The sequence below is a fragment of the Amphiura filiformis genome, chromosome 15 (genome assembly GCF_039555335.1).
Source record: "Amphiura filiformis chromosome 15, Afil_fr2py, whole genome shotgun sequence".
Classification (NCBI taxonomy): domain Eukaryota; kingdom Metazoa; phylum Echinodermata; class Ophiuroidea; order Amphilepidida; family Amphiuridae; genus Amphiura; species Amphiura filiformis.
In genome coordinates, this window is record NC_092642.1 from 22301109 (window position 1) to 22318628 (window position 17520).

At 37.9% G+C, this 17520-nt stretch overlaps 1 protein-coding gene across 1 annotated transcript in view; it reads left to right on the forward strand.

Annotated features, from left to right (window-relative positions):
- Positions 1-474: 474 nt before the first annotated feature.
- LOC140170806 (ADAMTS-like protein 1) overlaps positions 475-17520 on the forward strand; it is a 311693-nt gene continuing 294647 nt past the window's right edge. Inside the window, 1 exon segment of the mRNA XM_072194025.1 lies at positions 475-693. Within this exon segment, the coding sequence (XP_072050126.1) occupies positions 496-693 (198 nt within the window). The 5' untranslated portion in view covers positions 475-495.

Consider the following 17520-nt stretch of genomic DNA (forward strand, 5'->3'; position numbering starts at 1 on the left):
CTTCCACAGAGGACTGTGAATTTTAAATGGGGGGTTACTTAAATGGGTGATTCCATTTGAAATCTTCACCCCCTGTGTGGAAGATTAAGATTGTGTCTTCGACAAGAGGTGTATGGATTTTAATCGGAATAGCCTAATCGTAACTGGTTAGGATATCTCAAACCCACCAGACTGACTAGCTGACTGAATGACTGACTAGCCACATACCTTTTATACAATCCTGAAACTGTTGATTTGATCAGTTGGCTAGCATTATTATAGCCCTCCACAGCTTGCTGGCGGCTCACCTAAACTCACTAACTAAACCAGTCAAGTCTAACTCTTGGCTCATTTTCAAGTAGTAAACTCATAAAGTGCTTGCAAGCAATGCGTGATGCTGCTCACTATGCACTAATATAAAATCTCTTCTGTGAGAAATAACATGTCAGTAGCTCATTGGGGATGTTTACTTTAATATCATCTCACTGACTGCAGAGGAATATTATGTTTACCATTATGGATGGATGTTTACTTGCAATGCTACATGTTTTCTTGTTGATATTATTCTTCTCATCATCTTCTCATCAGGTTTTCTCCCAAGATATGGATGATGATGATGGAGGAGTGGTAGAGGATGCTGACGTGGATGGAAACACTGCAAGGTGGCTGGCTCAGTTAGAGGAAGCTCATCGATCTGTGTCTGCCGTGAAGTCGGTAAGCTTATCACGCATTTGCTATCGGCTAGGGTGTCTAAAAGTATTAAATCTTATATAAGTTGATCATAACAAATTGTAAGCTATACTTGCATGCTTTCAGCAAGAGTGTCTACAAGTATTAAAGTCTTTTATAAGTTGATGATAACAAGTTAAGGTGATGCAGCATGACAAAACTAGTGTCATCAGTTGTTTTAAAACTTTTTTTTGAACAAAATTTAGTGTGACGTGATACAGTGGTGATGGGATACTCTGAGAGGTGTCTTGTGTTAACAGAAAGATTTTGTCAGCGGATTGGTGTTAAATGGCAGTGTTAAGCCTATCTCGCAGGTTTAGCTTTCAGTGCAGATTTGCTAATGTTTTCAACAGTGGATGTGCAGATTAAATTATATGATGACATTGTCAGGTTACTTGCAAAATGTTAGGGTGTGAGAATTGTTTGATAAGGCCAAGAAAAAGATTGTTTGCTTGTCCTCCACCGACCGACCCTAATCTGGAAAATCTGGAAAAAAGGTTTTACTATACAAATGAATACCGACCCTAATTTTGGAAATTCCAGAAAAAGTCATATTTTGGCTATGACCTTAATTAAATTTTTTTTTTTTTAAATCCTGACCGACCAACCCAATTCTGAAAAAGTTGTGGAGGACAAGCAAACAATCTTTTTTATTTGGCTTAATATTAAAAGAGTAGAACTAGAAGAAATAAAGTCAGTTATCAAATATTAAGACTTAAATTATATCATATTAGGCTACCTGATTTTCAGTGGCTTGTATAAATATCCATACTTGAGACAAAATTGGGAAAAACCTATTGGGCTATTCCAGTTGAAATCCATACACCCCGTATGGAAGACATGACCTTAATCTTCCACACAGGGAGTGTGTATTTCAAATGGGGTTACAGTCCAACCTATCTTGTCTGGACCTCTTTTATCCGGATCTCTCTGTTATCCGGCTGTGAAATCTTCACTGGAAAACATGTTTTTGATAATTTGACACCTTAATTCCATGTTCTGAATGTCTAGAATGACATAATTATCAATGTTGCACAAAGCTCTCAAATTCCATCTTTCATGCTATTACCCCATGTTGAAACAATCTTTTGTTGTCCCAATTTCAGTACTTGGCCAGTCAATGCAGAATTACATGTAATTCACTTATCCAGATTTTTCACTTATCCGGACAATGCTTGGTCCCATCATGGCCGGATAAAAGAGGTTGGATTGTACTTGAATAATAGGTGACTCCTGAAATCTCCTATGCGAAAAAGGCATGGTTGAACTATGGTTAACCATGGGTTTTGACCATGGTCAAACCATGGTCAACAATGCTTTTGAAAAATGGCACCACGGCCAGAGACCATGGTCAACCATGGTTAAAACTTAGCATGTTTGACCATGGTTGAACCATTGTCAACCATAGTTCAACAACCAGGGTTTTGACCATGGTCAACCATGTTTTTGACCATGGTCAACCATGTTTTGACCATGGTCAACCATGTTTTGACCATGGTCAACCATGTTTTTGACCATGGTCAACCATGTTTTTGACCATGGTCAACCATGGTCAACCATGTTTTTGAAAAATGGCACCACGGCCAGAGACCATGGTCAACCATGGTCTATCTAAAGTGACCATGATATCAACCATGGTCAAAAATTTGCATGTTTGACCATGGTTAAGAAACAATAGCAATCAAGGAATAAACAATAGAAAGAAACAATAGCAATCAAGCTTAAACTTTAAATTAGCACCCGATAGAGGGCAGGGCCTGAAGAATGAGGGAAATTATGGGTAAATATTTAACGGAATAAACTGCATAATCATATTATTTAGATTTATTCCGTTAAAAATCTTATTTTAACTTATCAAATTACTAGTTTTTATATTCTATGGTGTCAAATATTTATTCACAACGTTGTAAATACGCATTAAATACGATTAATAACAACAGAGGGCGCTTTTTCTCATTCACTACCCAGAGTCAACCATGGTCAGGTGAGGTGATGACCATGGCTGACAATGCTCAGCCATGCTAAAGCATGGTCGACCATGATAGATACTTAAAAGTGACCATGGTCAACCATGGTCAGGTGAGGTGATGACCATGGCTGACCATGCTCACACATGCTAAAGCATGGTTGACCATGGTATACTTGAAGTGACCATGGTCAGGTGAGGTGATGACCATGGCTGACCATGCTCACCCATGCTAAAGCATGATTGACCATGGTATACTTGAAGTGACCATGGTCAACCATGGTCAAGTGAGGTGATGAACATGGCTGACCATGCTCACCCATGATAAAGCATGGTTGACCATGGTATACTTAAAAGTGACCATGGCCAACCATGGTCAAGTGAGGTGAAGACCATGGCTGACCATGCTCGGCCATGCTAAAGCATGGTCGACCATGGTATACCATGGTGACCATGGCAACCATGGTTGACCATGGTCAAGCCACCATGGCTGATCATCGCTGACCATAGTTAACCATGGTCAACCATGTTTTGACCATGGTTGACCATGGTTGACCATGCTAGCACGGTTGACATTTCGCCGAGGCTACACTCTCTGTGTGGACGATTAAGATTGTCTTTCATAGGGGGTGTATGGATTTTAACTGGAATAGCCCATTTATTCTTCAGTCAGCATGGTCAGATTTCTGCTTCAAATTTGAAATTTTTATGGTCATGCTCGAGCAGTGCTCTAATATAGGACTATCACCAATACATTCTGCATAGGCCCGTGTGCAGGGGAAGTGCAGGGATCTGTTGTACACTCCCAAATTTGTATAAAAAAAGTCCCAAAAAAATCCTAATTTGCAAGAGTAGCGAACAAAACAAATCAGCTTTTTGTGCTTTTTTGGGGGTCAAAAAGAAAGAAAAGAAAAGTCCAAAAATGGCCCCCTGGTAAAAAGTCCACTTTTTCAAAATCTGCACCCCAAAAAAAAATCCTGTGTATGAGCCAGCGAGCCTGCTTCTGCATCTTAATTTTCCAAACATTTTTACAAATAATATACCATACAAAAGTTAAGCAAAGTGAAGCACAATCCCAACATAAATCTATAATGTTGAATAACACAATGTAGGTTTTTTGAAATTAAAAAAATGTGATGCTTTGAACTTCCCTTTACTGTATTCATTGCAATTGCCAATTGCCATACCTGTGTGTGCAATACATGAAATGTTTAAGATGACAGGCGTTATTTTCCTACTACTCATAAAATATTTGATATTGCCACTGGCTACATTTTTCTCAGAGTTGTTGATATAATCGTGACAAAGTATTATTATTGTTATTATTTAGATGGCATTAGAAGGAGGGAAGTAAAAGTTATGAGTACGCAAACATGGATGATAAAATAACATGCACTTAGGTTGCTTCATTTTTTCAGTCTAATTCATTTATTTAATTCATTTCTCCTTTAACTGTTCTTCTTGCTAACTGTTCTTTATTGGACATGCGGCTAGATTTACCACATGGCAAGATGAACCCGGGCCCAAGATCTAGGGTCCTCAAATGTTGGAGGATAAAAAAAAGAAAATGGAAAAAGTACTGATTTTGAATTATAAGAAATATAATTACAGGAATGTAATAAGCCTTTTCGAAGCATGGCTACACAATAGGAGGGTAGTATTCAATATGGGTAAAACACGCCAAATTCAAAAGCCTTTAACAATTTTGTGCAGCGCCATCCTATTGTGTACGCCATACCTCTAAAAGGCTAATGGGAAGGGTGTAACACATGGAGCTGAATAGCTGAGGCCCTACACTCAGTGCTGCTGACAAGGGGGTTAAGGGGGCATGTTACGCCCGGGGTCCTTGGGGCCCGTAAAAAGAAATTAATAGGCCCATAAAAGCAACAAAAAAAAGAAAGAGACCTCAGGGGGCCTGCAAAAAAGGGGGCACATAGGTTAATTTTACCCCCGGGCCTGTATTGACTCTCAGCGGCACTGCCTACACTTTAGCCTGCCCTGGGCCCTAAAAAAGATAAATCTGGCCCTAATTGGACACTATACCTTCGTGTTTCAAGCTCAAATGTTGGTCGGTCCTGCAAGTCCAAGGCCCTTGATGTAATATTTTGTGTAAGAATGTGAGAGGTAGAAAACACAATGTGTTGCAATCGAACCACAATCAGGCCAGATTAAGAGTATTTGAAATGAATTTGGCATTGATGGAATTGGCTCTTCGCTTACTTAATTGCCACAATTAACCATGACTTGATCCTGATAATGGTTATTTATCTCTTCAATGAGTTTGTAAGTCGGTGATGGATTAAGTTTTTACTACTGGAAACCAGACAATTTTCACCTTACATTAAAGCTAAATGTGTGATTTGCATAAAGCAAAGATTCTTACATAAATGTTACTTTTCACTGATCACATTGTTCCCTTTTAATTTCGAGCCAAACAAATGAGATAAAAATGAGAAAATCACTATTTAATTCCAGTGCCTACATACAATATGTATATTAGCTCGCCGATCGTATTATTATCATGAATATTGTAATAGCTGCCCTGTGAACATTTGGCAATTATGCTCATGGCAGCTTATAATTGCACTTACCCACTTCACCGTTGTGGCACCGAGCAGTCGATATGTTGGTTCAGTGGCGTAGCGTCATAGAGGCACGGGGCACGTTCCCCCAATCAACTGCAAAATTTAGAAAATCCCATAGGAAAATTGCCGAAAAATGGCTTGTGCACCCCCACCCCATCACACCCGGTGCCCCCAATCATGGTTGGTGCCCCCCCCCCCAAATATGATAACCCACACGCCCCGCTACGCCACTGTGTTGAGGATGGCCGAGTCTTTTGTACATCATTGAGATGAAAAAACAGATACGAGAGTTATTGTCTTCAAAGAAGGATCTTACTTGATTCAGTGATTTGCATGGGTAAAGTTCTATCATTTTTATCAAAAAGAGTGCAAATGCAAACACTATTTTTTCAGAAATATTTTGTTTCAGTGAATATCGTGTTTATTTATTTTTCAGCATGTTTGCAAATTGAGTCCAAGAAGGGTGCATTCTGTTGGCAATGACATGCTTTAGGGCCAGGGCACAAATTGTCAACTTCCTTTTCTTCTTCGGAGGACATTTTGATGCTTAAATATACTTTACATAATATATTCGCTTAAACTTTTGTTTGTCAAAATAATTTGGGTTGCATATGGGTAAAGAAACAGTTTCGATCTTTAGTAATGTCCGCTATATGTCAAATCTGGGAAGTTTTGCTATCATAGCTAAATCTGGAATGTAATTTAAAGGATGGTGATTATCAGATTATGGAATAGTATAGTAGCAACTTAACCCCTGTTGCTATGGTTATTGTGTAGGAGGAATTGGTATGGAGAAATCACCTTTAGTAGCATGATATTTTTGACCAGTGTAGCATTTTAGTTTCAAAACCTTTATATTCAAATGACTTAATTTAATGCGGTAGGTCAAAGGTTTCTTCATTGTTGCTTTGTGATAATTGGACATGTGTTTATAACATTGTTATGGTGGGATGGTATTTTAATGCTCTTCCTGCTAGCCATATTAAACAAGTCCAAGTTTTGAGATATTTTCTCAAAATATCATGAATTATTTTAAGAATTACTGAACCCATACTAGGCTTGTTTGTACTCATTTTTATGCATTTTTCATGCTGATTCCAAATATGGTCATGAAAATTTACTTCGTTTGAATTTTTGATTTTTTAAAAGCTTGTCGTCTGCAGTCGACACCAGCGTGGACAGAGTTAAGGTATAGAAACTTCTATTTGTGTAAATTTAAAACAAATATGATGATTAGATGATATATATGATGTTGAAACAGGTGATTAAAGCAATAATGTCTGATTTGTCTGAAGAATAGATTCCTATTTAAATGTTACTTTTCGCTGATCACATTGTCCGCTTTTAATTTCGAGCCAAACAAATGAGATAAAAGTAAGAAAATTGCTATTTCATTCCAAGATTCACAAGTCAAAAATGTGGGATAGTGGTATACACTATGGACCACTAATGGCCTCATGCCAATGGCATAGTTCAATAACCTCAATCAAACAATCATAGTGCAAAATTTGACCTCAAGTTGCAGAGTATGAGTTTTAGTACCCAAATTTTCAAAGGTCATTCAATGAATGTTCAAATGTATTGGGGTTAAAGAACTGTGCCCTGGTAGATGAGCATGTTGCGGATCCTAGTGATACCACAATATGCTGCCAGAGCCCCATGGTTCAGCTATGATGCAGGAACCGCTTTAGTTAGGCAGTCCTTTTCCTTTTTGGGCGCCCTCTACGGAGGGGCCCAATATTGTCTTGGAATTACATTTTGCTTAAATTTTTGCCATTGTTGTCGTTGTAGCATAATTCCTTCATTCAAAGAAGCACATGCTAAATTGACCAGTGATGTTAGAGTTTCTCATTAATGAATAATCAGTTGAATAGTCAGCACATGAAATAATCTGGTGAAAAATAAATCTGGTATCTACTGCAAGCTTAAATTTGTTTTGATATTATTTTCATGTTTCTGGAATTGATCTCATTCATACACCTATATTGTGGTGAGTTGGTAGGCCGCTGGAAAAATTATCTGGAAACAACGTTTTGAAGTGATATAATATTTAGTACTCTTCATACTGGTGCAGATACAAAAATAATGTAAAACTCCGAAGTACTAAAACGATAAACAACCAGACCAAAAGCTCAATGCTACGACCCCATGTGGTAAGAGATAGATCGCAGGAACTCTCTTCTCATGCGGCCCGGATTTTGTTAAAAGCCCAAGACATCAGTCCATACAATCTCGTAATCTGATTGGTCGAGATTGCATCTTTTAACGTTTCTATTGTTCCAAAATAGATCGGAAGAACTCGGTAATGGCCGTTTGTGAAAAGACATTGGCCGTTTATGAAAAGGATCAGAATCCGAATCTGAGTTCGAAAAGGATCGGAATCCGAAGTTTAGTGTTTCTATTCCTTATTTTTGTAAATAATAATATTACGAAAAAGGTTGATCAACATTCTGCACTGTTACACATTCACGTTGTGATTGGATAGTATTCCCAGGGATAGTATTAGGGCCATTGACCTCTAATCGATCGGCGTTGGTTTTTATTGTTCTCCATTGCGTTGCGTCCCGGTGTTTCTAATTTTTATTAGTATAGGGCTAAACTAAAGCCACGATTTCTCCATGATATGGAAAACCAGACAACTTCACAGAATTCGGGATTTGCTCGCAGAAATTTGAAAATGCCATAAAATAGTGAAAAACTGGGTAAAATTTCTTAACTTTTGTGTTGATTTGCAAAATAAAACAAAGAAAAGTGATTATTTACAGTAAAAACATGTTTATTTTAACTTTTCAGTGCTTTATAGTGGAAAACGGAAAATCAGTGAAATAGTCCAATTTGTAACACAGATTTTAAATTTTGTAACACTGAGAAATTGTGGCTTTAGGGGTTACCGCTTTAGGTTGAACATTGGCGTACGCAGGGGGGGTGTTACGGGTGTGAAACACCCCCCTTGTGTCTGTCAAAAAAAATAAAAATGGGGAGAAAAGACAAAGAAAGAGAAAGGGAGAGAGAGAGGGGGGGAGGGGGAAGAGGAGAGGAGGGAGATGAGCAAGGCATAGGGGACATATTATCAAATTAACATAGGCCTATAGATGCCTTAACTATCCCCACACTAATTTTCCTAACCCCTTTACCCGGCATAATTTTTGACCGGCAACGTACGTAAATGTGTCGATTAATGTTAACACCCGCCCCCCCACACACACACACCCCTACACCCCCACACACCACACACACATCATCATCATCATGCGGTCACACCTCTACCCTGCGTAACGGTTTTAATTGTTAATTGACATGGATATAGGGCCTATACATCATGTACATGTTAACACCAACACCTCCACATCGTCACACCCCACATCCTACCCCCGGACCCTACCCCGGCAACGTACGTAGGCCTACGTAGGCCTAAAGGTTTTAATTGTGCAAATTGAGTTTGGGCCCTTTTTTCTGTTTGAAGCAATGATTTAAATAGTGTTAAAATTATGCACCAAATGGCTTCAATCGGACCTTCATTTTGCACAATTTTTCCAACTTCTTCATGGACCATTATTTCACCAATTTTGGGCTTTTTCAAACTAACATTTTACACACTAATAGTGTCTAAATGGTCCGCCAAATCGCTTCAATTAGGTCTTCAGTTTGGAAAAATTTCTTAATGCTGAGGGGGGGGGGCACATCCCCCAGACACCCCCTGCATAGTGGATAAAGTAGCCATTTTGGCTTTTGCTTTCGACATTTACCAATTTGTATTTAACACAATTTATAGGCCTACAACTGTAGGCAAGGCTTGTTCACGAAAGGCTTGGACCGCCATTTCACAAATTTTCGGCTTTTTCAAACTCAAATTTTACACACTAATCATGCTAATAGTCCCAAAAGGCCCACCAAATCAGGCCTTCATTTTGCAAAAGTTTCTTAATTCTGAGGGGGACATATCCCCCTCAGACACCCCCTGCGTAAACAAGCAGCCATTTTTGCTTCTGCTTTCGACATTAAACACAATTCATATATGCTTAACTGTAGGAAAAACTTGTTCACGAAAGGCTTCATGGACCGTAATTTCACAAATTTTCGGCTTTTTCAAATTGAACTTTTACACACTAATAGTGCCAAAATTCTCCACCAAATCGCTTCAATTTGGTCTTCATTTTCCAAAAGTTTCTTAATTCTGAGGGGGGCACATCCCCCCTCAGACACCCCCCCTGCGTCGCGCAAGCGCGACGGGATGACCGCTGTGCGACCATTTTTGTATTGTTTATCATCACACCCCCCTTGAGAAATTCCTGCGTACGCGCATGAGGTTGAACATGCATATTGATCAGTACACTTTACCCTAGTCTATTTATCTGGTTAAACATGCTCATTGCTCAGAGCATTTCTAGTTTCATATCCCACATATGAACATGGAGAATTATTACCATGCCAATTGTGCTGACAAAACAATTAAAGTTTGAAACAAATAAATGAATATATATCCAATATCCCTCAAAGGAAAGTAAACATTAATCAATCAATTAAAATGTAATGGTAAACATTCATTGATTAGAATTGAATCATGTCAATTAACCTGTTAATCAGACAGTTTGTGACCGCATTTTCTAGACAATTGGTGACCACACGGAATTAATATGCCAAAGTACCGTACACCTGCAGTTACCTGCTCCCATTATAAACATGCATATAGATTTTTAGAAAGATTTTTTAGAAAGGCAACATGCAAATCAGTATCACATATTGCAGTGAAATAATTTGTAGTTGCCACAAAACAAAAATGTTCTACTTTGGGCAATTCTCAATATCAGTATCTTTATTTACAGCCCCTTGGCAACATAATTTTTGCAACACCAGGCACACAGGCCCTGTATAAACTTACCTCAGTGTTGTTGCAACTGATGCCTGCAAGATGTATTCATACAGGGTTACAAAAAATATTCAGTTTGAATAGTGACTCAAATGGTCAAAAAGTCGCCCAATTTTTTCTTAACTATCGATTTTCTAAATTCTATAGGACATGAAACCGTACCCAGCATGAATCTACCAATATACCAGAAGTCGCTGGAGTAAATGTTGCCCATCTTTTTGCTGCACTATGGAATGCAACCTTTTCACATGCTTAGTTACCTACCTACCCACCTTAACCTACCTACCTACCTACCTACCTACCCACCCACCCCTACCTACCTACCTACCCACCCCCACCCACCCACCTACCCACCTACCTACCTACCTACCTACCTACCTACCTACCCACCTACCTACCTCCCTACCTGCCTACCTACCTACCCACCTACCCACTTACCTACCTTCCTACCTATCTACCTTCCTACCTACCTACCCACCTACCTACCTACCTACCTACCTACCCACCTACCCACTTACCTACTTTCCTACCTACCTACCTTCCTACCTACCTACCTACCCACCCGATCGACCTACCTACAGACCGAGAATGGGCATATCTTGAAATGATACACTCCCATGTCACAAGTTAGTGAGGGATATCTTCAATAGTTTGCCCAATTGGGCTACCAAATCATGGATTTGGCAACCCTGTATTCATATTGAAACCGCCATCCATTTTGGTTGAGTCCCCCATGTATGCACCCATTCTCCAGTAGAATTCAGGCAATATTGTTATTATTTTTTATTTTGCAGCTGAAGTTTACCACTTTGATTTGCTAACCCAAATTAAAAATTTATAAATGTGGCTATATTCTACATTTTTTGTTTGGAGAGATGGCTGGGGGATATTTTAACTGAGACAGAGAAAACAAAAAGACATGGATGCTAAATGTGCTCCATGTCATTAAACTCTATAAACAAATATTTTGTATTTGAGTCTGCAAGCGTAGTATTTACACCACAAGTAACTGAATATTAAAGATTGAAAGTGTTGTTTTAAAGGGCAAGCGATGTCAACCAGGCCTTCAGATTAGTAGTTTGTTGCGGGAATTGGATTCTCGTAAAGTAGTTTTGCTAGAATTCCAGATTCAGACATGTTGTTGGTCACATCACATATGCTTATTCAAGATTTGTTACTTTTTCAGTAATTCAAATTCATCAGGTGGTCATGGGCAGCGCCATAAGACATGTTATGTGACAGGTGATGGACCATACACACACAAATGAATAGGAATATTTTTTACAATTTTCATGAAAGTTACTCAAAACATACCTAGCAAGTTTATTATACAGCAGGGGTCTGTGCCCTTTTAATATGTACGGAAAGTCTTGTTATGCTCTTGCAAACTTGGAAAAAATCAAGCCATGCTTACTGTTGTCCCATTCAAAAGTACAGGAAGACCACCCACAGTGTGAAGGTCACCTTTCCAGACATTCTGTTTAGAAGCAGTAATGGATGCTACCAGTGCTAAAATCAATGAATTGTTTAATTCGAATTAATCAATTCGATATTATTATTATAGACTGTTTTTTGAGAACATTGGTATGTAGGTATATGTTTTGAAGCTCTTCAAATTCGCCAACTTACAGACCTTAATTCTTTCTTATTAATAAGATATAAAACTTTGATTTTGGTCTATTTGCTGATTTCTTAAATTTTGTGTTTCGCATACACCGCTACCTGCAGTATTCAACGACGTAAGCTACTTTTACCTGATCATTAGTACGTATCACATATAGATCAATACGGTGAATGTTGCGTCACATACAGATCTATTCAGAGCTTGTTTTAATTATATACCTTCGTAACCAATACGCGGATTTAAGCAAGTACTGTAACCACTGGTGTATAAGCCCACCCTCCAAGATGGGTGATTTCATTCCAAAACTGGGGGTGGGCTTATAACCGGGAAGGGGCTAGTATTTTGATTTGAACAAAAATATAATTTGTATGACATTCATGCCCCATATACTGGTAATTTCTATCATCTGTGTCAATGTTTTAGTAATAGATTGTCAATACTGATTTGTTCAAAAATATGAGAGCAAAGTATAGATTTTATTTAAGAACTTGACCAGTACAGCCGAGTACGCCCTTGTTTCCAGAATGTTTTGACAAATCTGCTCCTACAAAATGACTAATTATTTATACACTCACCTGGCAATTTATATTTTTTCCAAAATTGCCATACGCCAAATTTTGATGAATTTAACTTAGAGGGAGTTTTTTTTAGAAACTCATTGATTGTCTCTTTTTGCTGAACCATGAAATGGTATCAGCCTATATGAGTGTATGTTACTTACTAGCTTACTTACTAGCTTACTAGCTTACTAACTGACTAACCATTTGGTCTGAAATGGACATATCTCTAAATGCCACGAAGGTATGACCCCATGAGTGGTGTCATATGAAAGAGGAAAACATAAAGAATATAATAAAAATATTTCCAAACATCGGAGTTCATCCAGGGGTCACAAGGGTCAAAAAAGGTCATTTTAACCGAAAATGCTCCGATTGAGCTTAAATTTAAATGCAATGATCCTTATGACATTCTAAACATGTTTAAAACATTCAAAAATGGATTTAAGGTCATTAAGGGGTCATAAAGGGGTCAAAGGTCTTTTTCATAATGCTCCAATTGAGCTGAAATTTATATGCAATGATCCTTATGACATTTTAAACATTTTAAAAACATTTTAAGATTCATTTAAGGTCATTAAGGGGTCATAAAGGGGTCAAAGGTCAAGTTTTCCAAAATGCTCCGATTGAGCTAAAATTTAAACGCAATGATCTTTATGACATTCTAAACATGTTGAAAATATTTTTAAATTCTTTAAGGGCATTAAGGGGCAATAAAAGGGTCAAAGGTCAAGTTTTCAAAATGCTCCGATTGAGCTGAAATTCAAACGCAATGATCTTATGACATTCTAAACATGTTGAAAATATTTTACAATTCATTTAAGGTCATTAAGGGACAATAAAGGGGTCAAAGGTCAGGTTTTCAAAATGCTTCAATTGAGCTGAAATTTAAATGCATACTATCCTGCACAGTATTGCTGCTTGATCAGATCGTCACAGTCATACGCCTAACTTACCTTGTGCCCTTGCAAAGGGCACAGTTGCTCTAGTTTATTTTATATTCTTTACGTTTCCTCTTTCATTAACACCACTCGGGCGGTCATACCTTCATAGCATTTCGAGATTATGTCCATTACAGACTCCGGGTGACAGTGGTATAGGCCTACCACAATATACTGCCGAAGCCACATGGTTCAGCTATGGTGCGGTTATCGCTCTAGTTTTAAAGTTCCTAGAGCATTTGCAACGTTGTTGTGATCAAAACAGTTGACAAACAAATCTGGGTTTTAAATGTGGGACACTGCATGAGATATAAACTCATGCACTTTGCAGTCTCCTGAGTGCTAAGTGGGCCATCTTAAGTTCTATCTTGTCTATTTGAATTAAATGGAGAATGGAGAGAATTATTCAATTTGGATACAGTTTAAAGGAACTGCATAGAACTTGTGATTTTATGACAAATTATTCTATAATTTATGATTTCTTTGCAACAAAGGAGTAAATTTATTTGCTATAGAAATTTGGAATAACCTAAATGCATGTTTTGCCAACTGAAATTTTGTGTAAATTGTTGACCTAAATTTTTGTTAGCCAGGACGGCGCTCAAGAATCTAAAAGTGGGTGTGTGTGTGTGTGTGGGGGGGAGGTGTCAAAAAATTTTTGACTTATTTTTTTTTAATATTAACTATTATAACATTAACAATAAATCTATTACCTAACAACAGCACAATTTCGTAACACATAAATCTTTTATTGGACAATTTACCGACAATCACACATACCTTTGGCTACATTTGCTGACAGTCAAATGGAAAAAAAAAAATTTGAGGGTATCCTGCTTGCTCAGCAAATGGTACCATCCTTGGAGAAATGTACTTAAAGAAAGCTGTTGTCATTTTATATGACTTTCAAATGAAAACCAGTTTTAAAGCATGCAAAGCAAGACTAGCAAATGCATTAGAAGCTATTGGAACACTATTATTAACTTAAGTCCAATTTCTGGTAACAGGACCTGTGCTTCAGTAGCGAAGTAAAATATTTGCATGTCTGTGCACACATTCCTGCATCTTTGTTGGTGATGATGACGATCTAGATGTACAGGGTGTGTCATTTGTTAACATTAATTTTTGGCAACGTTGTAAACTACAGTTTGTCCACTCTGAAGTACAAAGTGACAAATGTGCGCGTAGTACAGCATGTTAACAGTGCGTAGTGCTGCGTCTCTGTTGCGTGCCTTCAAAGTTGGCAAAATGTGTGCGTCCGCATGGGTACTTTATACTTCAAGAGTAGGCTGATTGTAGACACTCTCTTATCATGCTCTCTTGTCAGCATCTCTTTTCACGATTTTTCTAAATGAAAAGCACAGTGATTTTACAAATGTTTTGCCCTTCAACAATGCCCCTTTTTTGGTTAAAATGCTAACAACATTTCAAAGATACCTTTTTTTGACAGAAATGCGTACAACAAGTCCTGAAACTGAGTCAGGTTTGAACATTTTTATTTCCCAAAATAAGAATTTCAAGCAATATGAGCATGATGAAGCACATATTTTGTTCCAAAAATTCAAAAATCTGAATTTTCTTGTTCAGCAAATCGCTGAATATGCTTTTAAAGAAGAAGCCCGTCAGTGCAGTTCTGGGATGAGCCAAACCTGTATGGCTATCAAATTAATCAGTGCCAAGGCTATCTCTAAATTTGACATGTGCTAATTGATACAATAACGTTAAAACATCAATTCAGAGATAACCTTGTCACTGATTAATTTGATAACCAGGCAGGTTTGGTTCACCCCAGAAGAACTGCTCTGACAGGGCTTCCTCTAATGGAAGTCTATGGCAATTAACTCTTACAAGATAACAGATACATCTATATAATTTCAGATGTAATTTCAAATGTTCTGTGTAACTCGCGATGCTTTGTGACACCCTATATGTTTTAAATTAGAAACCTATTTTATCATGAGATGTATCTGACAGAGATACTGTACATGTAGTAATATGGTAAGCTATGTGGGGGTTTACTCAAAAATAAATGCACTAATTGGCACCACATAGAAATGGGCTATTCCAGAAAATAAGTGCACACCCCCTGAGTAAATATTCAATCAAAGAAATGTCCGGATTTCAAGTGTGCTTTCTGAAAATGACTGGAATTCCAGGAGCCAATGTCACTTGATAAAGCTTGGAAGTCCAATTAAATGGAAAAAAAATCACAGAAATGTCCAAAATGAGCTCTCAAATTGAGGATTTCTGATTTTGAACTATTTTTCTACCAGATTTTTTTACCTTTGGACACTTTAAAAGTCTAGATTTCCAACTGTCATGATTGGACAAAAAGTCCGGAAATCCAAACTCCTCTATAGGGGGTGTGCATCTATTTTCTGGAATAGCCCAATACGTAGAAGCACTATTGCCATAAGCCAATCTAATCGGACATTTGGGTTGGATCCAAATTCTAATCAATCCTAACAAATAATTGTTGCCTTAGTCAACCTCACATTCCATAAATAAGAGGTGGTTTGTTGATCATATTTTCTGTATTCTTTCTTTTAGAATGTTCAGCTAGTTATTTGACCATTCCATGATGCTGCCATACAGGGAGAGTCTCTTGCAGCATACATGAATGGGAATTGAACCAGTCATATAACATGACAAAGTTACACATTTTTCATCACTTCTTGGCTATTGTCAGTCCGAGGCTCTCTTTGCATGGTGGAACTGTGAAATTGGCGAATACAGCAGCTTGTTTTGGTTATTTTATGAGCAAAGGCAATATATGAAGAGTCTTGGTAGAGTCATTATGAAGAGCTATACCACAGACAAGAAACATAAGGGAAGCTTGGGGAGCAGTCACTCTCACTCTCCTCAAAATTAAGTTGTTATTGAAGTCAAACTGTTCGGTGACACATTGTACCAGGGTCGATGCAAGGAAAGTAGCAGGGGATGCCATGGCCTCCCCAATATTTGAGCAATATTTTTATGTATCAATTTGGACCCAATACCTGATTTTGGCTGCCTCAATTTCTTGATGGTCGCCCCAATATTTTTGACCTTACTACAGCCCTGTTAGATCATACCAGCAACACCATTTGCAATAATGCTGTTTATAAGTCTATCATAGCCAGCGATCATCTGTCTGATCATCAGTTTGATCATATCTTGTGAGAAAGTTCAGCAGTTTCGGCTCATAGCACAAGAATTTGGGGCTAGATTTCATTTTTGGAATGAGAAAATTGTACATTCAACTCCTGGCAAGTGACATTTTAATTTCTCAGTAGATTTCAATGTCATGGCCAGTTATGTCCCATGGCTGTCAGTTAAAACATTACCAGAATTCATGTGTGGTAGTTGAGTGAAATGTAAGCAAAGAATTGGTTTCAAATTCAAAATTTGAAACTTGTTCTGACATCATGATACACTTTTCTGACATATAGGCTGATGCATCTATTTGCTGACATATCTTTGTTCATGATTACTAAAAGCCATTGTGTGATTTGCATAAAGAATATATTCCTATTTAAATGTTAGTTGTCACTGATCGTATTGTCCTCTTTTAATTTTGAGCCAAACAAATGAGGTAAAATGAAGAAAATTGCTATTTTAATTCAGCGCCTACAATGTGTGTTTTAGCTCGCCAATCATATTATTATTATGATTATTGGCGGAGCCTCATGCAGCTGGGATGTACAAACAAGAAAAAAGTCCCCTTTTTGGAAGTCCCGTATGGTACCCTTCAAAAATAACTCCTGCGTACGAACCTTCACAAATTGGAAAGTGTCACTTCAAAGGAAGAGAGGCCTAGACCTCGCTCTTCAGATTACAATTCCAGAACACTCTAGTGCAAGCAGATTATGTGACATAGCACTGAGGATAGCACCAAGGGAACTTGGAAGCTTAGATTTCTTGCGACTGAGGATAGGTTGCAGTGGTGTACCATGGCCGCTCCCAGAGGATGATTTAAGTACTACCCAACACTCCACTAGGTAACTTGCGGTTAGCATTGCTGTGTGAGTGAACATGATACTGCTGCTCGCCCACTGCATAGACGTGCATGGTTAAATTTGAATTTGGACAGATATATTTAAAATAAAAACACATTCAAAATGCTGGTCGATTTCATATTTTATGTTATCTACAGAAGGTGTGAATTATCCTTCATGCATACATCACTTTAGATCTGAAATCGACCAAGTAATAATACACACACACAATTTTAAAACAATATTTTTTTGCACAGAATTCAATGGGATTTGGAAAGTAAAGTGGCTGCTGAGA